The following is a 22,401-nucleotide window of genomic DNA, read 5'->3' on the forward strand; positions in this document are numbered from 1 at the left end:
AAATGCCAAAAAAAAAAAGAGAAATCGTTTGTCTATCCATTCATCTGTAGATTATTTTCACTTTTTTCATTCTTAGCAAGCTCATTCAGTCACTCTTCAGACAAATAAAAAGCAAAAATGCATATCGAAATGAGGAAAGCAACTCTGGAATGGAGTAAAGTGAAAAAATTAAAAATTTCATTTTGCTGAAGTTGAAAGTCTTTTCCTATCTTTCAACAGCCCACATAATGGTTAAAGACGGTCAGAACTAGAGCTCCCAGTCAGTTGCCGTGCCCTATTTTAAACCAGTGGAGGCCAGGAGAGCTCCATACGGGTGACGAAATGCTAATAAAAGAGATGATATATAACCTCTGGGTTTGTTTCCTTTTGATCAGCACGATAACTGTGTTGCGACTGGTTTAGCGATGCAGTGATGCCCTGTCAAGGTGGCTTCTCTTCGCTGGCATTTCCAGCTGAATTCCCTGTTTGGGAGAGACTAAGCTTGCAGCGAGGAGGCTGAGTGCAAGTGAAAGAACGTAGTGGCAAACCAGCGCTCTTTAACGTTAAAAGACAACAGTCCTCTATGTGAATGTGAACTTAGTGGCCTCAATAAGCTGAAGGAGACCTTTCATTGCTAGGTTATGATGCGTTTTTCAGTGTGTGTCAACGTGATGAGTACACCCCTCAAGCAACAGCATGCTGAAAGGCAGCTGTGAAGCTCCTGTTCTCAACGGCCAAGAAGCAGCACCTTGGTCTATAAGGCTTCTGACAAATAGTTTGAAACAAGTAGGGTAAAGGTCCATAAATTTTTTAGCCACTCTTGATAATTTGAGATGCATAGAGGAAATGCCTGATGTGTGTTGAGTGAGAATGTAACAGTGCTTTTCATTTTACTGTCAAAATTATACATTTCTATATTATGAAATGCATTCATGCCTCATTTCTCTATTACAGTATCCCAACTAATAGTATAATCTGTAACCAGTCTTTAAAGAAATACATAATACACATTTGCACTGTATGTCTTGTTATCTGAAATGTGCAGGAACCAGTGTGCCTCGCTCTTCAACCTGACATATTTACAATAGCAAAAAAAAAAAAATTACAGAATTTATTTTGTTAAGGGAGTGTGCTGCCGAGGTCTGTGGAAAAACAGTGTCAGTCATAACTCAGCAACTGGTGCTGGCAGCAACCTTTACTACACACTTCATTTCTACAGCTCCCTATTTTATGTGGAAGTAACTTCTGATATAAAACATTAATAATGCTCTGCCAGGTGGGGTTGAGCTAAACGTGCTCCAAACAATGCACATGAGAAACAAGTCAGAAATAAAGAATGTAGGGCATTTCCATCTGTGACAAGGCTTCCCAGGAAGTTACCACTGCAAAGTGAAGTGTCCTACATAGACTAGAACAGAAAATGGTCTGGGAAGGAATGTAATTAAAACTAAAGGAGACGAACAATGGAAGAGAGACTTCCAGCAGGTGAAGAGCAAAAGGTCAAGAATCTGGGAAGCTGATAATCATTATCTCTGAGAAATTCTCACTGCAGAAGGGGAAAACTATCTGGCAGCGGCAGCTCATCCTAAAGAAGAAAAAGAATTTGATCTAAGGGGAACTTCAGCTAGCGGTGGTGGCAGCTGCCCCTGCTGCTGTCTTCTGTAGTTATTGACCAAATGCGAAGATTGTTACGTTAATGCAAATGGAAATGAGCTGCTGGGATTCATGCGCATGAGGTCACGCCCGGTGAGCAAATTTCAGTTTTAGATTCCTGAAAAGTTTGTGTGCGACTTGCTCTTGAGGAGCTGTGGAGGGTTGGTTGACTGGCTTTGGTGCAGAGCCTGACGTAGAAGAAAGATCAGAGGGCTCCACAGGAACACGTGTGCCTGAGCCTGGGTTTGGACGGAAAGATCAAAGAGGCTGGGAAATGCCAAATGCAGGCACTCGCCCTTACGACTTTAGGTCTCACTCCTTTTAGGGCAGTTTCAATATTAGAATACTAGGCAGATAAAAGAAATCTCTCAGTCTCAAACTGACAATCTTGGATGAATAAATTCACCTTGGCAGCAGAACGCAAGGATATTTGGATGTAATAAGAGAAATGGCAGAGGAATGCCCAAAGGTATGAGTGATGTTGCTATGCTGAGCATTGATAAGGCTTTCATTGTGGGCAAAAAGATAGCAAGTATAAAGTAAGTTTAGTATTCAATGTGCTGTGAACAAAATGAAGGACACACATTACAATCCATCATAAAATGGAATATGCAGTAAATTGTGGAAAGACCTGTTTCCCTTCTTTCTTTTTGTTCCTGGCTATAAAAGTATGAGAAATCCTATTCTTACCTTTCACGTCTCAGTCACATTTTCTTCTTGCACTAGGTCGCCTGAACCAACCAATCGCAGCTTTTAAGATTCTTTCAGCTTTAAAGTCATGTTTTTAAGAACATGAATGTGTAGCACGATTTTTTGCTGATCTTTGAACTCTCCCCCACTGTAATAATATTAGCTGCTTATCTCAGGCTCATGGTGTGCTTTCATGTATTTGCAAAAGAAGAGACCAGTTCAGGAACTACAGGTGCGGAGTCAAAAAATAATAATGTGGAAGCAAGAATGCATGAAACAAGAATAGCGATGCTCAGCGCTGCATACTGCAGTGAAGCCACACACTGAATACTACTGATGCGTAGCGTTTTCGACTCAAGTGGTACACTCAGAAAGACAGTAATTAATTTCTCACAAATACTGTGATTCAAAGGGTGAAAAGTTCTTACAGGGAAATCTTACCTTCTGCCGCTTTAGTAAGCATTGTTTGAAATAAAGACCAGTACTTGGCTACTGGAATCAAAGGACGCAAGTAATTCCCAACAAAATAATTTGATACCATTTTCAAACATAAAGCAGAAAATAGAAAAGGACACTAATTGGTCAATATGCGTTCCCCTGGGAGCTGCACAGGGAAGCTGTGCATGGAAATAAAGGAAGTGTCTGGAACTGAGGAATGAGACTGGAGGTCGTGAATAGGCCAGCAGTCACACTTACGCACAAGGAGCGTTGGTATGTTTGTTTCGGTCTCCCACATAAATGCAGTATCTCGGCTTGCCAAGTCCACTATGTGACAAAGAGCCAGAATTAGGGCTAGAAACACACTGCAAGAAAGCCCATTATCTTGACATGTACTGAACTTCAAAAAAGAAGTTTCCCCACTTGATTTCCCTGGCTTGCAGTATGGTTTCTGATTTTCAGACGTTCTTTTCTTTTTCCTGTTGCTAAGTGAATGTCTTATATAAACAAAGGAAATCAACTGTGTTAAAAGGATGGAAATGACTGTATGCAAAAAGCTGTCAAATCTACAGAGTAAGCAAACTGGAAAAAAACATTTCTTAACCTAATCCTTTCAGTTACAGCAATGCTGTGCAGTACTCATGCTGTTCAGAGAAAGTTATTGTGTTGTGGGTTAAAACTGTTTGGAATTAATTCTCTCAATTTGAGAAAAAGAGTTTCTGTAGCCTCCCTCAGTGATATGCTTGGGGCTTTTTTTGGTTGGGGTTTTTTTATTGTTTTGCATTTCTTTCCCAGGAGGAGCAATTTCGATGATAATCGTAAGCATGAAAGACCTCGCGCACTGTGAGGACCTGCAGGGTCACGTTCTAGTTACTTTAAGAGAGTGAACCTTCCTTCAGCTTCCCACTACAGGTCATGGGAGAGGGATGGAAAACTCCTGAGAGCAAACAGGTCATATGTGGGCCTGGAAATCACCCTTTGGGTACTCGTTTCTCTCCATTACAGGCGCAGGCAGGCGATAGTTCTAAACGAGGAGCCTCAGCTGAACATCCAGTCTGACGAATACAGGCTGTAGTGCTGAAGAGCTAACCTTAAAGGCAGTTTTATGACCTGAAACTCATGTAACTCTGTGTCCATGCTGTGACCACAATGCTTGTTTGGATGTGGGCATGGTCTCGGGTCTTGTACCAATGGAGTACACGTAACACAGCATAGGAAAAGACATGGTTTAGACATCATAGGTCTACTTCAGTTACAGAAATTGTATCTACCTATTCATATTAAATGGATGTATGGCCCTTGGTTTAAAGAAATGTCAGCAGAGCCAGAAAGAAAAGGCATCTCCTGCATGGCTTATGCCACAGTTCTCAAATCCTGATCCACAGGCAGTTAACAAGTTATATATGCTAGCTGTTCTGATTTCCAGCTACAAGCAGCTTAAGTAGATTAAATACTACCAGAGATTCTTTCTGTTAATAATACAAGGGATGTTAAGCACTCAGGAACAGGAGGGCAGGTGGTCTGCATAATCACGGAATAGGAAGGGCCCAAGAGACACTCTTATTAAGAGACCCTTTTTATGAAAAATTTTGAGGATTCCTACAATAACAGCAAAATCTAGTCCAATAATAGGGAGCGAATGCAGAATGCTATGGAATTTAGCACCACTAAATATGCTCCCTTTGAAACGGTGAATTAGATGTGCAGCAGGACCTGGTCACACTTCAAAGAATAATATGCAGAGCTGAAGATCTATCTGTTGGCTCTTGCTATCACCATTGAGGCTCCTGTATGTTAAGCAGTCTTTTGACTACTTCAAAGCACGTTTGAAGTCTTTGCTGTGCCTACCCCATACACAAAAAAGCAAACGTGCCTTAACAATATGAGTAGGTGGTATTTTTGTTCATTTTACTTGTAAATGAAAACAGTTTGTTCCTGCTTTGTATAATTTCTGGACTATTGTTTTTTTCCTTTTTTTTTTTTTAGCTACGATAGCGAGGGCCGTCTAACAAATGTTACGTTCCCAACTGGAGTTGTCACTAACCTTCATGGGGAAATGGAAAGGGCCATTACAGTGGATATTGAGTCATCCAGCAGAGAGGAAGACGTCAGCATCACTTCCAACTTATCATCAATTGATTCTTTCTATACCATGGTTCAAGGTACTGTAGAGAAAAGATTTCTCAGCAGATACTGACCTGAAAACTGTTTTCTTATGGTACAAGCAGCTCCAGTCGGATGTGTTAGAAAGAACCTTCAGAGGCATAGTGTTTGGAGGAAGGGGTGATACAGACATGGTTTTATACATATCTAGAAAGACCTGTTCAGGGAAAGAAGGAGTTGCAATGAAAGTAGAATTAAATATGTTTCCTAACCAAACAGCTTTTGTCAACAGCTATAGGAAGTAGTCAGAATCCCTACTTTGCATTGAAAGGGAACCCTGGAAAGGAGGGAGAGATGGATTGAAAGAGAAATAGGTGCAGAAATAGCACGAAGTGAGATTTTAGCTGTAAAATAGCATGTGACCTCCCAGCAGCCATATCCTTGCAAAAGTCAGTAGTCACAGTATGCTTAGGATTAGGCCAAAAATGCCTAATAAAACAGCAGAAAATGTGCTTTGTGCCAGTCCAAAGAATACACTCCGAGGGTGGGATTTTCTTAAGTGTTTAAGTGACTTTGAAGATAGGTCCCAAAGGCATTTGTGCTCTCATGTGATACAGATAGTCTTACCAATCTCACCCTGGGTGTTTATTGCCATGGGACCAGTAATGTGAAGTCAAGATGTTACACACACATACTGCATAAAGTGTGCAGGACAAAGGCTGAGTCTTAACCAATGCAGATAACCTGTGCCTCTCTTTTTGCCTTTTCAGATCAGTTGAGAAATAGCTATCAGATTGGTTATGATGGCTCCCTGAGAATCCTGTACGCCAGCGGCCTGGACTCGCACTATCAGACAGAGCCACACGTGTTGGCTGGCACTGCCAACCCAACCGTGGCAAAGAGGAACATGACCCTCCCAGGGGAGAATGGGCAGAACCTGGTGGAGTGGCGATTCCGCAAGGAGCAAGCCCAGGGAAAAGTCAATGTGTTCGGCCGAAAGCTTCGGGTAAGCATGGGAGCATGCGTGCTATCTACTGCATTCTCATTAAGTGAGAGGAAATGTGAATACATTCCTGTAGTTATTGCCATCCAACAACCACAGAATATTTACTGTAGACAAGCTTACTGTAGAGCTGGAAGTACTTGCTTTTATTACTTCATTTATTGGCTGTTTTTCCTTACTAATTGCTCTTTTCTGTGGACTTTAAACTGTCATTTTTAGCCTGGAATGCATTGGAATGAATTGGGATGAAAGCATAATTTTCTGCTTTGCTTCACTGTTTTTGTTTCTGCAACTGAATACACACACCTGACTTTGAATCCTGTTTTAAATTATTCTACCATAAGTTAGCACAGTCCTAGGATTTGCTTTCTTTTTTATTTTAAATAAAAATTGTACTAATACTTATTTCTGGTAGAAAAGGTTTAACTGTGTGTGCACGTGTACAGCATATTCCTCTAACATATGTCTTTACCATTTTGCTGGCATTTCTTCTTCCTGTATCGTGAGTGAAATATAAGTAGGAAGCAAACTATGATTTATGACAACCATTTGGTAAAGGCAACATAGATTAAGCATTTAAAATTGGGTTGCCAGGAGACCATTTCGAGACCACATTGGAGGTCTGACTTACTATTAGAACTGAACCCAGTTCTTTAAAATAAGGCCTAGGCAGTGTATCAAATGAAGGTAAGTCATTTCAGACCACTTGGCTTCTAAGAGGTAATGTTACCATTTTAAATCTTAAACTATTTTATATCTTCCTTTGGGACAAGGAAGGAGGGAATGCTGTCAGGCACCTTACATTCCTCATGACCACTTGCTCTGCAAGAAGCGTGGATTTTTTCCAAGAAGGAAGAATGATAATGCACAGTAGCTGCTGCTTAAGAACAACATACTTGTACCTAGCTATGGCAGCTGTTCTGGTTCATAGGCATGTCGTTACACAGCACAGTGGGACAATACACCTGCCAACTCATTTGTGAAAGAAGCACAAAAGCAAATAAAATAACCATACCAATGGTTTTGGCAGTAAAACATCGCCATGAGTCCAGTTCTCAAAAGTGAAGCACAATTTTGGCATTCAAGTGCAGAAGAGGTAAAAGAAATGTCTTGGGCAACTTCAACTTGGAAGAGTTAACAGGGAAAATGGAACAGCAAAGAGGGAAAGATTTAACAAGATGGAGGGGAAAGTGAGAGATTACAGATTAGGATAAAATAGTAATTGAAAGTGCTTATACAAATGGGAGCAGCAGGGCAGATGGAGAATATGGGCTAATAACAGAAAAATGCCTCAAAAAAAGTCAAGAAACTTGTCAGCAAATAAAAAAAGGAAGGTTTTTGATTGATTTACATGGGAAGATACTACAGAAATGTCGCTCGGGGGTGGGTCGGGGGATGTAGGAAAGTAGAGGAAGAAAACAGCAGAAAGAAGAACAGGAATAACTTAGGGAGCTCATCATTTCCATCTACAGATATGTCAGTAACATTTTGCTGCAAAGAAGACAAATGTAGACAAAAACCAGTGACAAAATGTATTGCCAGTGAATGTACTCATATATATGACACTTTCACTGCGTTAGATTTATGCAGTATCTAACATTACAAAGCGCACTCTCAGGTATTCTCTTGGTTTTCCATCTTGTATTAGTTCTACTCACTACTAGTAGTCTTTATAAAGAAATTAATTAGGAACTATGTCAGCATCCCTTAACTAACATCTTTTGTTCAGACTTGTTTCGTATTTGTTCGATAAGCTAGTTTCGTCCCTGGACCTGTACGTTTGGTCTGTAGGCTGGCCTTTGGCAGAGGTCCCGACAGCCCTCTGCATGAAAGAGCCTTTTTAGGGCATTTGTATTGAGACCAGACAGACCCTCACTCACAAGGGTCTCCAGTAAAGGAACTGGTTTGAGCTCTATCTCAAGGGATGCACCCAGAGTAGACAGGCAACATAGACAAGGCAGCTCATAGGAAGAGTTTGCTCTGCCTCCTCCTGAGACCTGACATGCCCCAAGCTCCACAGAGAGTCCCTATTTTCACATTACCTCTTGAATCTCTCTTTAAGGCACAGCAACATACTCCTGCTCCTAACGGGGGAATCACAGTCAGATTTCATGCTTCTTGTTGGAAAGAAAAACACGAGTTAGAGCAGAGCAGGACAGATGGACGCCTAAATTACTGATACGTAGCAGGACAGTAGTTAGGGACTGTCAAGAGACTCAATTTTGTGTCATTAAGTGTTTCTTCACAGAAAATTTCCTGAATTACTGTTTTTATCATAATGAATCCCAGAGGTTTCAAATATATTTGGAGTGTAACTGTCTTAGACACAATAAAAACATTCAAGTTTTGCTGTAAAAGCATTTTGGTAACAGAGCTATTGTTAAGAAACGCTTCAGTTGAAGGCAGTACTTTAGCTGACATATGTTATTCCAGCCCCATACTGTCCAATGAAAGAAGCTACATCACCAAAAGTTGTTGTTATTATAATTGCCATCTGTATTACGAGATTATGCAAGCACAGCCAAAATTTCACCAGTAGCTCACGTGTCTGAAAGCAAGAGCTCTGTCAGCAGAATCTGGAAGCATGAATCTGGCTGGAGAAAGAGGCAGTTCCTTTCTTTCCCCTCGTATCCTGCCCTTACACAGACCAGGCAGATGGAAAGTGAGAAGGCAAGGGATGTTATTATCCCATTTAGCAGATAAGGCAGTGAGACGGCCAGATTAAGTGCTTTGCTGCAATTTACACTGGAAGGATGTGCTTAGCCAAGAAATGAACCACAATTGCTTGGACATCTGCCTTAACCATCAAACCACCCTTCCCTCTTTGCCAATTCAGAAGTCAGAACTGCCCATTCTCACTTCAGTGTCTAAGCCCGAGAGGTAGCCAAGAAAATTAATAAAAATCATAATTAAATGTAAAATAAGGAAGGGAAGATGGAGAGAAAGGGAGGGGAAAAAAAATCAGAGCAGCAAAACAGGCAGGGAGATAAAGACATGAGTGCAGGCATGTGTGGGAGAGGCTAAGAAATAAAAGCCAGAGATAAACAAGATTTAAGAGTGAATTTAGGCAAATGATTGAATATTAAATGTTGGAAAATTTAAACAAAAGCTAGCTGAAAATGAGAAAGGCCAAAAAAATGACAAAAAAGAAAGTGAATGGGAATGCTTCATACTATGTTTAACCCACCTCTAGAATCAGCCTTGTAGCCATAATTTTTTCAAAGTATATTTAAAGAACATTTGATGGCTCATTAAATACATAAAGTAGCTATTCTGCATCTGCTAGACTTTGTGTTCCTTATTTAGAACACTTACATGAAAACATGATTTTTGTTCTGAAACTGATAGTGCAGATTGTTCTCATGTCAGTGTTTTTATATCAAAAAAGAGAAAGGTAATTAGATAGATGGATAGACAGAAGCAAAACTGAGCATTTGTAGGATTTTTTTTACATATTTGCCTGGGACCCATCACAAGCACTTTAATAATTTTTATGCCAATAACAAAGGATATAATTTATATTGATCTTTTAGAAGCTTATCAGCCTCAGGGTAGAAGTACCAACATCCATCATATATGGATTTTTGAACATGCAGCCCTGAAAAATGCAAAGATCCTCCAGTCATTTCTTTGGTCAGGATATCTATTTTCTTGTTCTTTTCTGAATGTTACTTAGCCACCTTTCTTCACTTCTTTGTAACATATGCATCAAGTACTTGAAAAGGAACTTCAAAAAAAATCTTAATACACATAGTTATATGTCCATTTGTCCGCTACTTCCCACATGTTAGCAAAATACAGTGCTGAAAAATCTTAGTTATCAGTGTTTCACCCTCACCCGGAATAACTTGAAAAGGACACAGCAGATACAGAAATGGTTTACGGATGAACAAGGACATCCAGGAGGCCTGTTTGAGAACTGAAAAACAATTCAATGCAGAGGGGGAACACAGAATTGTGAAGACACCAATGTGGGAAAAGAAAACCAGACATTTTCCTCTCATAATTACAAAAACGAGAGCTGATTCAGTGAAACTGAACGTTAGGATATTTCAAACACTAAAGGCGGGGAAGGGGGAGACACTTCAATGTAAAAGTATTACATAGAAATCACTACCCACCGCTATAGCTTACATATATAAATAATGCCATTTTCAACATAAATGTATCTAGGCTAAGGCTTTCATTTCAAATTAAAGCAGTTATAAACTGCAAAGCATTTATTACCCTTTTTCAGTGGTTTAGTAGTCTTCCAGTCATTTATGGCTTTAAGTGGTCAGTTAACCAGGCAAAAGACGTAATGCTCTATGAAGGATTTCAGCCTCATCAACGTACTGCAGCTGTGGATGGTATACCGAGTTAAACTTCCATTTGATCCAGAAGGGGAAACCCTGTGTTTTAAAAACTGTTTAATCTTAATTTGAAGATTTAACATGCTTTTGAAGATCTTAATTTTGTATTTACCATTTTGAAAAATACTTGCTGTGGAGGATTTGGATTCAGTTCTTTCTTAGCATGATTGCTATGAACTGGACAAGCGGTTGCTGGGGATATGTTTTGACAATAATTTGCTAGATATACTGTGGACTGCCTAGTAAAGAAGAATTTTGTTCACTGAAATGGCCCCATTTATTACAGGAGTTTTCAGTGCGCATCTTTCAGCACTTTCTTAACAGTCAACCAAGCATCAAGAAAGAACACATTGCAACAAATTCTGGGCCATCTCTTCATAAAATGAGACCTTCTAAAGTAGATGCTAATGTACTGCCTTACACTTATATCAAGAAGTTGCTAAAATAATTTAGGCACACGGCAAATCAATCACTGTAAATGGTATTTAAAGGATAGCTGGCTTTGTGGAAATAATAGGTGGCTAGAGTTTGAACAGCATGATTTATTGTGTCGTTTTGTTTGCTTTAAAAAGGTTAATGGCAGAAACCTCCTTTCAGTTGACTTTGATCGAACCACAAAGACAGAAAAGATCTACGATGACCACCGTAAATTTCTGCTGAGGATTGCCTATGACATATCGGGGCACCCCACCCTGTGGCTCCCGAGCAGCAAGCTGATGGCTGTCAATGTTACCTATTCATCCACGGGTCAAATAGGCAGCATACAGCGAGGGACGACGAGTGAAAAAATAGAGTATGATGGGCAGGGAAGGATAGTGTCAAGAGTGTTCGCTGATGGGAAAACCTGGAGTTACACGTATTTGGAAAAGGTAAAGAACACGCAGGTTTTAAAACATGCTTGGAATGTGCTGAAATTCTGCAGCTTCCAACTGCTGCATACAAAGCAAGAATAGGTAACAGCAGCACATTTCAATTATTCTAAGTATCAACATGTGATTCCTCGGGGAATGTTTTCTACAATAGATATGCAATCATGCTGTAGCTAATTGCTAGGAATTGATGTCTTTTTAAATTATTTAGGCCACTGACTTAACAAGAAGCATCTGTATTTACCTTTATCTTAACACTTAAAATAAGGTACAGGGAGTAGATCTCTGCAGTGCAATTCAGTTGAAAATAATTTGTGTGTAAATTCTTCACTGTTGTTTTTTTTCACTACCAAGAAAAGCTCTTGTTTCTAAATAGTTACAGCTGTCAATTTGTACTTGCTATATGTTGTAGCATCAAAATAAATGATAGGCAAAAGAGCAAGAATCTTCATTATACACAACGATTGCTGAATGATAGCTCTCCCTCCAGAAATATCTGTGAAAATCTCCCTTGTGAGATCTCACGCCTGCTATGCAAAAAGAGAATCCATTTCTTTCCGGGGTTTAAATATATTTCTATTGAAGCTGTTGCTCAGCAAATACTGTTTACTAGTCACTGCAGATGTAATTTAATCAAGACCTACGATACATAATAGCCGCGCATCAGAAAAATGTCAGAATAATTCTGAGTAGCTCCTTTTGATATAAATAATCAACTATTGTTTTGCCTATGTCTTAAAAGCTTACAGAACAAGAACACAGTATTCAGGGATCTCAGGCTATTCAAATTCTTCAAAATCATCTCTAATTGTAGGGAAGAAATTGTATCTCCCATATGTTGTTCTCCTCGTGAGTTAATGGCTTTAAGACAGTTTTACTTCTTCCCATATTAAACATGACTTATCTGAATCCATTGACAATCTGCTGTTTAGCTGTGAGTGCTTGATAAAAGAGTGATACAGTCATAACAAGTAGCAAATTATGAATGTAGAACTACTAATTACAGAACCCCTTACAATTAAGCATCCAAGTAAATTAGGCAGGGAGACGTTAACAACATGTAAGGTCAAGGATAACTCAATTAAAGAGGAGACAATTTTCTCAAGTGGGAATGTCACATTTTTGTGAAGAAATGGTATCAGTGTATGGGGGAGGGGGTACTCCACCGTTTGGCACATGGTAAAAATCTGTTCTTAATTTTCAGTCAATGGTTCTTCTGCTTCATAGCCAACGGCAGTATATCTTCGAGTATGATTTGTTGGATCGGCTTTCTGCTGTCACCATGCCCAGTGTTGCTCGTCATACCATGCAGACTATCCGCTCCATTGGCTATTACCGGAATATATACAACCCCCCGGAAAGTAATGCTTCTGTTATAATGGACTACAATGAAGAGGGGCAGCTCCTTCAAACGGCTTTCCTGGGGACAAGCCGAAGAGTATTATTCAAGTACAGACGGCAGACCAAGCTCTCAGAAATTTTATATGATAGTACAAGAGTTAGTTTTACTTACGATGAGACAGCGGGAGTCCTGAAAACAGTGAACCTCCAAAGCGATGGTTTTATCTGCACCATTAGGTACAGGCAAATTGGCCCACTGATTGACAGACAGATTTTCCGCTTTAGCGAAGACGGAATGGTAAATGCCCGATTTGACTACAGCTATGACAATAGCTTCAGAGTGACTAGCATGCAAGGTGTCATCAATGAAACCCCATTGCCTATCGATCTCTACCAGTTTGATGATATCTCTGGCAAAGTCGAACAATTTGGGAAATTTGGAGTTATATATTATGATATTAACCAGATCATTTCAACAGCTGTAATGACCTACACAAAACACTTTGATGCACATGGCCGCATCAAGGAAATTCAGTATGAAATATTTCGGTCATTAATGTATTGGATTACAATTCAGTATGATAACATGGGACGAGTGACAAAAAGAGAAATTAAGATCGGGCCATTTGCCAACACCACGAAATACGCTTACGAGTATGATGTAGACGGTCAGCTCCAGACAGTTTATCTGAATGAGAAAATAATGTGGCGATACAACTATGACCTAAATGGCAACCTCCACTTGCTCAACCCCAGTAGCAGCGCCCGTTTGACGCCACTTCGCTATGACCTGAGAGACAGAATAACTCGACTAGGTGATGTTCAGTACCGATTAGATGAAGACGGATTTCTGCGTCAGAGGGGTACTGAAATCTTTGAATACAGTTCAAAGGGCCTTCTTACTCGAGTTTATAGCAAAGGCAGTGGGTGGACGGTGATCTACCGTTATGATGGACTTGGGCGACGAGTTTCCAGTAAAACTAGCCTTGGACAGCATCTCCAGTTTTTTTACGCAGACCTTACTTACCCAACCAGGATAACTCACGTATATAACCACTCAAGTTCTGAAATCACATCTCTTTACTATGATCTGCAAGGACACCTTTTTGCCATGGAAATTAGCAGTGGAGACGAGTTTTACATTGCATCGGACAATACGGGGACACCACTGGCTGTTTTCAGTAGCAACGGTCTCATGCTTAAACAAATTCAGTACACTGCTTATGGGGAGATCTATTTCGACTCTAACCTTGACTTCCAGCTGGTAATCGGATTCCACGGAGGCTTATACGACCCACTGACCAAGCTAGTCCACTTCGGAGAAAGAGATTATGACATACTGGCAGGCCGGTGGACAACACCCGATATTGAAATCTGGAAGAGAATTGGGAAGGATCCAGCTCCTTTTAATTTGTACATGTTTAGAAATAACAACCCAGCCAGTAAAATACACGATGTGAAGGATTATATCACAGGTAAAAGAAGGTTACGTAACTGCAAGACTGTCTCCCACTTGCTCAAAAATTTACCTTTCTGTGTTCTCATAATCTGGAATCTGATTATCTGGGTTACAGGCTGAGGATATTGTCTGGGGAAGGTTAGTAAAGAAATTCTCGGGGAAGATAATTGTTCAGAAAAGTACTTGGCAGTTAGAACCAGATCAATAAAGTGATTTTAGGTTGGGAGTCCTGGACCTATATACATCCAGTTTAGACTGGAATTCATAGTTTTGGTGAAGTACCTAAATATGTCTAATTTGAAAAGTTCTTTATGAGGAAGTATTAAGCACTTAAAAATGAGAATAATTACAGCAAACACACATATCAGGAATAGTGAAATAGCAAATGGAAGATCCTGAAATTTCTCATCTAGCTTTAGATGTTGATTTAGGTACCTGTGTAAGAGATTAAGAAACACAGGCCATTATTAGCTTTCCGATTTAGGTAACTAAACATAAGCCTTGTGCCCTACACAGTCCTTCTGGTGCTTTAATATTAGACTGTTGACCCAAAAAGAGCATCTCAGCATACAGAGGGGTTGCATTTTCCAACGTACATTTTGGAGTACCAGTGGAATATATCTCCTCCTCTCCCACTGACTGGACTGTAACACAAGGTACCTCAGCTAGAGATCTTGGTGCACTGGGAGAGGAAAGAGGAGCCCTATGTTTTCCTTCCAATACTGTTACACATTACCTAGTGCTTTTGTAAAAAAAAAAACCAAAAACACCAGACTCCTTGAGCAAGTACATGAGTAAGAACTCCTCAAGACCATTTGTGAGAATCTCCCTACGTGTGGATTAGAGTAAGACTTCTTCATGGCTGTGGGGTACTGAGCAGTAAACAGTGTGTATTCGTGGACCAAAAACACTAAAGACAAGAGAGAGTGAGACCGTAAGGTATCAAGGGCAGGAGGGGTCTTTCTGTAACCAGTTTAACTCATTAACATGGCAGAAAATATTCACTGGAAGTTGGTTGATACTTGCCAGGGTAGGTTTTTGCAAGGCTACTAACGTAAATTGGCCAAGAAAGAGAAGTCCAATAAGCTACAGGGCCGGCACAAAGTAATTAGTACACAGCCAGGAGCAAGGAAGGAGTAGGGTATAAAAAAAGGACTGCGAATTTCCCTTCTGGCAGCAAAAAGCTGCTGACGTGCTACTTCTTGGATAACTCAGTTCTTATGGAACCTGTATGTTTTCTGTGGGTCTAGAGTGAGTGATGCGTTTTCCATTATTCTACACACAAAAAAATCTGATTGCACGTCACCTGAAGTTTCTGAAAAATGCATGGCTCAGATATATTTGAATTTTCGTATTTGAATACTTGTAAATAATGCTAAATATTTTACACAGTCAGTACCAGACTACAGGAGGGGCTCAGCCCCACTTAGGAATTGTGAGACTACCACTCAGAAAAGCATCCTGGGAATCAAGTGGGTTGCATTACTTGAACAAACAGCAGCTATTAACAGGGTTGCTAACAGGCTGCCTGGGAGCAAGGATAATGACAGACCTTTGAATCTGTCCTCTTTTAGCAGCATGTGCTGTAGGGGATGCAGTTGCAATCAGATTCTTTGTGGCATTGAAACTGATGCACTTAGTTCAAAAATTGCCCTCAAAATACAATTTTAGTTCTTTCCTGAACATCTTTGATGTACAGAATACATAGACACGCACTGCTCATATAAGGTTACAATTAGTAATTTGGCTGACTGGCAGTTTTAGATGCAGAGCCTCATATCATTTATATGGAAAGGTCAGAAATTATTTTAAGGTAAATATTTTTTATTCTTTTAACATTCGGAAAAATTTGGTTCCTTGTTCCACTTATTTGGGGTTTTCTTCAATGAAAACAACTAGACTTCATAAGGAGGACTCCGCTAAGTGTAATATTTGTGAAAGCTAGGGGAGAAAGACAGAAACAAGGCAGAGCACCGATTCTTGCCCAACAATTGTTAACTAATTAATTGTTCGCATCCCTAATTTTTTTATTTTGAACAGAACATAAAATGTATCATAAATAATGTTATCTAATGCTAATTTAGTATGCTGTCTGCTTACTGGTGCAACTGTAATACATTTCATTAGCTTTTAATTTCATTGGTCCAACTTCATCTTGAAGAGGGGGAGATTTCTCTTGAGTCAACACAAAATATCTGCCAAATCATTTAAAAGGTAATTGACCGTATAGGTGTTATTTCAGGCGTAGTTTGAAGACATTACAGTAACACATATGTAACAAAATGATAGGATGTGCTCTGCAGTACTTTTTCATTTTTGCTTTAAGTATTGATGGTGAAGATGCGACATAGAGCATGTTCAGCCTGACCATGAAATCCCAATTAGTTTAGGCTATGTTAGAAGGAAATCTCACTTTAATTTTGCTCCTGTAGTTGTTCTGGAAGTCACTGAGGCCTTCAGAATTGCTGAAACCTGCAATGCCTTTCAAACGAACATAGTGCATCTCTTACACAAAGCAGAAGTTTTCTTGTAAGTTTAGAACTTCAAGTTTTCCACTTGCTCTTCCAGCTGTAGCACAAATCCAAATCCATCCTTATCAAAACGAAGACTGTTGAGTAATTTTCATGTTACAGAAGGAAATCAGCTATGCCAAAAACTATTCGTGTAAAAATGGTATGATTGCAAAATATAGAACAATTCTAACATTTTGCCTTTTTTTTGTTTTAACAATTCTCTTTCAGATGTTAACAGCTGGCTGGTGACATTTGGCTTCCATCTGCACAATGCCATTCCTGGCTTCCCTGTTCCGAAATTTGATTTAACAGAACCTTCTTATGAACTTGTGAAGAGCCAGCAATGGGAGGACATACCAGTAAGAAACAAAACTAAACATACAAATGGAACAAGACAGAATGTTCCCTTCTATTCAGATCTTATTAGGCACGGATAATCCTGACAGGGTTACATGCTAAGTTAAATCAGAACAGTGCTTTTCAAACCTCTAATTTTTATCTACTTTCAAAAGAATTTAAGAAATTACAGATGGTGTTTTTACTTGCAGATTTTCTGAGTTAGACACCATTTTAAATAAGCTTTTTTTTGCTTTCAGCAATAATAAAAATGCAGAAAGACAATAATCAATGAAAAGTAGTTTAAGACCCTTTAAAGATGTCTATGTTTTGTAGCAGAAACTACAGAGATTAGATTTGTACTAACACTCTGCCTGAAGGCAGAAACTGAACACTGTAGTAAAAAATAGACTGTGAAATAAACAGAACAGGTGACATAAATTATGCATACCAGGCACCACTACAATTTTACTTCTCTTTAATATTAACCATGTTTTGTATGTAAAGATAAAATACTGAAAATGAAATTACCTGAGGTAAAACCTATTACATTACATAAAACCAAAACTCCAGGTGCTTATGAAGTTCTTTGGGAGTTATGAAATGAATTTCAGTTCTGAAAACCTGCTACAGTTCTACATGATGGAATAAATAAATGTGGAACTTAAAATCTAAATCTGCTATTTAAGAAAATTATATTTACAAATCAAACTTACTGAAAGACCTACGCCCTCGAAAATCCCACAGTTCTCAGTTGAGAAGGAAGTGTGAAGAGCCAGTAAAATGGGTAATTCCCATTGTGAGCAGCGAGCAGTCAAACCAGATCTCTTTTTACAAGAATCACACTAGAGGACTTTACGAGCTTAAAAGAGGATATGATCCTGAAGAACCTTACAACCTAATTTAGACAAAAACTTATTAGAAGGGTGGCCCAGCAGAGGGGAGCATATGGAAGCTAATTTTGCATGCATGAAGTGACCCGCTATATATCTATTTTTAATAGCCAGAGACTGAGTAACAGGGAAAGACCTTAGAGCACAGCACGACAGTGGTGTCTCCCGTGAACGGTAGCAGCAGTGAAGGAGGAGCACTGCAAGTACTCCAGGCAAGGTGGTTGTATCAGGAGATAAGAGACCTGTCATCAGGCATGGCCGTGAAGAACTATCAGAGGTTGTTTATTTAGATCTCAAAGGCTAAAGAATGCAATTATCCGCTAACACCAGCACAGGTGCACCAGGAAGAGAACCAGCCTGGTCAAAGAGATGAGAGCAGACAGCTAGCTGTCAAAAATCTTCAGGAAAGAGCTCAACAACGTGAGGAGTGCCAGGGGCATGTGACATGACAGAGAGAAAGAGAGAAGTGGGAGGAAAACAAAGATTCAAAAATTCTCAGGTAGGAAGAAGCTGTGACTATGATACTCAGCGTTGAACAAGAAAATGCAGTCAGGAGCTAGAAGTAAACACACAAACCACCACCTAGTAGTATTTCGAAACATTCTGGAGTGACCAGGCTTTACTGAGCTCTGAGGTTTTGCTTCAGAGCTCTGAGGATACATGTTGAAAATAAACATTATGAAGTTGCTATAGCACCTCGCTGCTCTCACTGATGAGCATGCTGTCTAGAATGTATTTTGTGCTCAATAGCTTTCATGTAGGATTTACAGCAGCTGAAATTCATACTTGTTAGCAAGTGCAGACAGGAATCTGCCACATCCAAGAAGAGTTGAGTCCAAGTCAATTCATAATCCCCTCAGGAACTGTCCCCTCCAGAAAGCCGCCCTCATGGCAGAGCAAATCTTGGCAAACCTTTTGCCAGGCTTTGATTAGCAGCAAGGCTGAATTAGGGTCGTAGGAGTCTGTTAATGACTCCCGCTTGATCTCCCACCCAGAAATTGGGGAAAAGGAACAGGCTTTTGCCTCATTTGTCACCAAGAAATCAAGTGGGTTGAACAGTATTTCACTTGAAGGGAAAAGGGGTCAATTAGAAGATAAACTGGATCATCTACAGAAACCAAGTACTCCTTTTCAAAAGTGCAGCCAAAGCTATTTAAATCTTTCTCCTGCTGAGACAACTGCTAGGGCAGCTGTCTGCTCCCCACCTCCGTCAATACTAGCTCATTCGCAGCTTGTAGCTGTTAAGACCCAGGGTTAGACAGATAAGATGCGCCTGTTCTGCACAGCGGTAAGGGCTCACCCCGACCAGAGCTCACCCCACAGTGTGAGCTGCCCCGCTAGCTAGCTGCACCAGCTAACCATTCCTGCTAGCTGCTCCTGCTCTTCTAGCTGTTCTGGCTGACCACAGCAGTTCTGCTGGCAGGTCCCATTCCCCAGCTATCCTCTCTCTTTACCAAGAGTGCATGCGGCATACTGGGCTACACATAGCTCTGAACAGTCAAAATAAACTTTTTTAACAGATTCTCCTATCCTGGCTTTTCCATCTTGTGCTTTTGCATCTCACAATTGCACCTCTTATTTCCTCCCCTCTGTAGCCCACTTACCTTTTGAACAAGAACACCCCAGATGTGGTAAAACATGAAATACTAAGCTAGCGTATTTTCGACTTACCTGTTGGTTCTTTTCATTCATTGCCTGTTGTCTTTGCTAGCTGTCAACAACGCACTCTGCTTTGTTCAGGACTGCACCCCTCTGAAGTTCTGGGGTGAGAAGGTGCTCATCTCCTTTAGGCAGCGTGCTGGTAGTTGCAGTGAAACGGAAGCTCACACAACTGAATTGGCCACAGCCTTTTCACACATCCCCTTTCATCAGTTTCTGCAAGTATTGGCAAGAAAGGGCATCAGTCGCCAATATTCCATCCCTCTACTCTGTACCGCTTGCTTCCCTCTCTTTTACTGTAAAGGCTGTCATTACAGTTTGATTCCCCTCCTTCTTTTAGCAGCTTGAGGGGTTATGAGAGCCTCCCTGCAGTTTGGTCTCAGACTGCAGCGACCTGAGAGACTGCATCTCCTGACTCAGCGTAAAGAAGGGCTTGTTCTGGTCTAAAGCACAGCTGTGTGACTTGCACAAATCTCCTCAGTCTGAATGGACCCATGATAGACAGGAACCATAGTCGAACAAGCTCAGAGGATGAGATGACACTGTAGTGAGATAGCTCTTACCCATATTAAGTATTAGTATTGTGAAGGTCTGTCCTGTGCAGTCCAGTAAGTAGCCTCTGAAGTTCAATCTTGTTTTTGTGCGGGTTCTTGGGGAGACAAAGAGAAAAAGCACTGAACATTATCAAACAAAATAGGCTTGTAACTCAGCAGAACAAGCAGTATGTAGATTTAATTAACTCCTTGGCACTGTCAGTTGTGGCATATCCTGTTGTTGTCCACGGGCAGCACACCAAGAAAGCCTGGCTGTTTGGCATCTAGAGGGCTACAGATGGCTGGTAAAACTTCTGTCTGTTCTTGTTTACAGCCAATTTCTGGAGTGCAACAACAAGTGGCGAGACAAGCAAAGGCTTTCCTTTCCCTGGGAAAAATGGCAGAAGTGCAGGTCAGCCGACGGAAATCCAGTGGAGAGAAGTCATGGCTGTGGTTTGCTACAGTGAAGTCTCTGATTGGGAAAGGGGTGATGCTCGCTGTCAATCAAGGCAAAGTGCAAACAAACGTGCTCAACATTGCGAATGAGGACTGCATAAAAGTTGCAGCTGTTCTGAACAACGCCTACTACCTAGAAAACTTGCATTTCACCGTTGAGGGAAAGGACACGCACTATTTTATCAAGACCACCTCCCCCGAGAGTGACCTTGGGACACTGAGGCTGACAAGTGGGCGGAAGGCCCTGGAGAATGGCATCAACGTCACCGTTTCCCAGTCCACCACTGTGGTAAACGGCAGGACTCGTAGGTTTGCTGATGTTGAAATGCAGTACGGTGCTTTAGCGCTTCACGTCCGCTACGGCATGACGCTTGACGAGGAGAAGGCCCGAATACTGGAGCAAGCCAGGCAAAGAGCGCTTTCCAGTGCCTGGGCCAGAGAACAGCAGAGAGTAAGAGATGGAGAGGAAGGCGCCAGGCTGTGGACAGAAGGAGAAAAGAGGCAGTTGCTAAGTGCTGGAAAGGTACAAGGATACGATGGGTACTATGTACTCTCTGTGGAGCAATATCCAGAATTAGCAGACAGCGCTAACAATATACAGTTCCTCAGACAAAGTGAGATAGGAAAGAGGTAACACACTGGCTTAGCTCAGGCTGCCAAAGAGACTGTGTACCAGTGTCTTCTAAAAAGGAGACCAAACTGTTTTGCTGCATTACTACTTGAGCCTAAGCTTACATCTTTGCTCAGATTTTTTCTGTAGCACAATCCGAACAGACTCTGTAATGAAAAGAGCGCCTTCCAGAAGAATGATACTGCTAATGACAAAACTTTTTTTTTTTTTCCTCAATGACCTTAAAGGTGATCTGCTTTAAAGAATATGTTTACATATGCATATCGCTGCACTCAAGTTGGACTGAAAAGTATTAAAAAAAAAAAAAAAAAGAAGAAAACAGAAAAGAAAAAGGCCTACAGATTTTGCAACAGGCTGTCTGTTCCTTTGAGGCACTGTATTTAATTAAGATACAGACCCATACAGTGTTTCCAAATATTACTGAATTGTTGACCTTTGCTTATGAGAAGTAGTCTCTCTCTTTCTCTCTCTTTTTCTCTCTCTTTCTCACTGCATAGGATGTGGTATATACCTGTTAATTTTAAAACGTGGGGTAAAAATTACTGTTTATAGACAACCCAACTGCTTTAAACTGTGCTGCTTTCTAAAAGGACATTGGCACAAGTGACTTATGCTACCATGGGAATTTAATAATGGATTTTACAATGCTAACATGGTTTGCCTTGGGGGGAAAACGGCAAGTAGAATCCTTGTTGCAGATAAGCAAAGGAAACCCTGATTTTTTTGTAAATTATGTGAGACAAGTTGTTTATGGATTTTTATATGAATTACAATTTACTGTACATCAAATATTAGTCTCAGAGGAGTTAATTTATGTAAAGTGTTTAAAAAAGTTTATACTTAAAAATAAAATGATAAAAACATGTGCTGTGTGTGATTTTTTTAAAGAAAAAGGCATTGCACCTTTTCCGTTATAGCTGTACAGTATAAAGGATTATATTGTAGAGATATAACAGTGATGACTAATGTCCAAAAGTGTTAATATTTTTGTATTAGGTTTAAAGCTGTGCATCTATCACTCTGCTGATAGGATGGGACACTCCAAAGTGGCTGGCTGAATCAGACCGCAGCTCCTTCCCCTCCTGCACCTCTCCCGTCACCCAGGCCAGTGCCACTTCATCAGTCATTGTTAGAAGGCACAGTAACCAAATCAGTCTCGTTTATTATGATGGAAGACTTTAATAGGTTGGGTTTTCCTTGTCTTTTTCCAGCCCTAACGTAATAAATGGACATTTATTCATACCAGGTGGGGTTTCTGTTGTTTTTTTAGAAGCTTTGTTTCACAATGGAGAGAATAGTGTCTCAGGTGCTTGGCAAATTGTATGTAGAAGAAGATACGATGTAGTTTTCATCCAGTTATGTCAACTTTGTCTTCTGTATAATACAGCTCTTTTAGATGTTATAACTCCAGATAGAAGAAGCGTACCTCTGACCTGATGCTACAGAATTGCTCTTTAGGCAGGCAGGCTGTTCAGTAGGTTCATCTCCTGGCC

The 22,401-nt window shown here is 40.4% G+C and overlaps 1 protein-coding gene across 28 annotated transcripts in view; it reads left to right on the forward strand.

The window, feature by feature from the left end:
* Window positions 1-21,227, forward strand: part of TENM3 (teneurin transmembrane protein 3) — a 1,446,905-nt gene extending 1,425,678 nt beyond the window's left edge. For all 28 annotated transcript variants that reach the window (XM_075421787.1, XM_075421794.1, XM_075421795.1 and 25 more), the window contains 6 exons: window positions 4,747-4,922; window positions 5,634-5,869; window positions 10,791-11,087; window positions 12,292-13,903; window positions 16,629-16,759; window positions 20,156-21,227. In XM_075421787.1, the coding sequence (XP_075277902.1) occupies window positions 4,747-4,922; window positions 5,634-5,869; window positions 10,791-11,087; window positions 12,292-13,903; window positions 16,629-16,759; window positions 20,156-20,911 (3,208 nt within the window). In that variant the 3' untranslated portion in view covers window positions 20,912-21,227. The remainder of the gene's footprint in view (window positions 1-4,746; window positions 4,923-5,633; window positions 5,870-10,790; window positions 11,088-12,291; window positions 13,904-16,628; window positions 16,760-20,155) is intronic.
* Window positions 21,228-22,401: the final 1,174 nt, after the last annotated feature.

Source organism: Opisthocomus hoazin, chromosome 5, assembly GCF_030867145.1.
Source record: "Opisthocomus hoazin isolate bOpiHoa1 chromosome 5, bOpiHoa1.hap1, whole genome shotgun sequence".
Lineage (NCBI taxonomy): Eukaryota > Metazoa > Chordata > Aves > Opisthocomiformes > Opisthocomidae > Opisthocomus > Opisthocomus hoazin.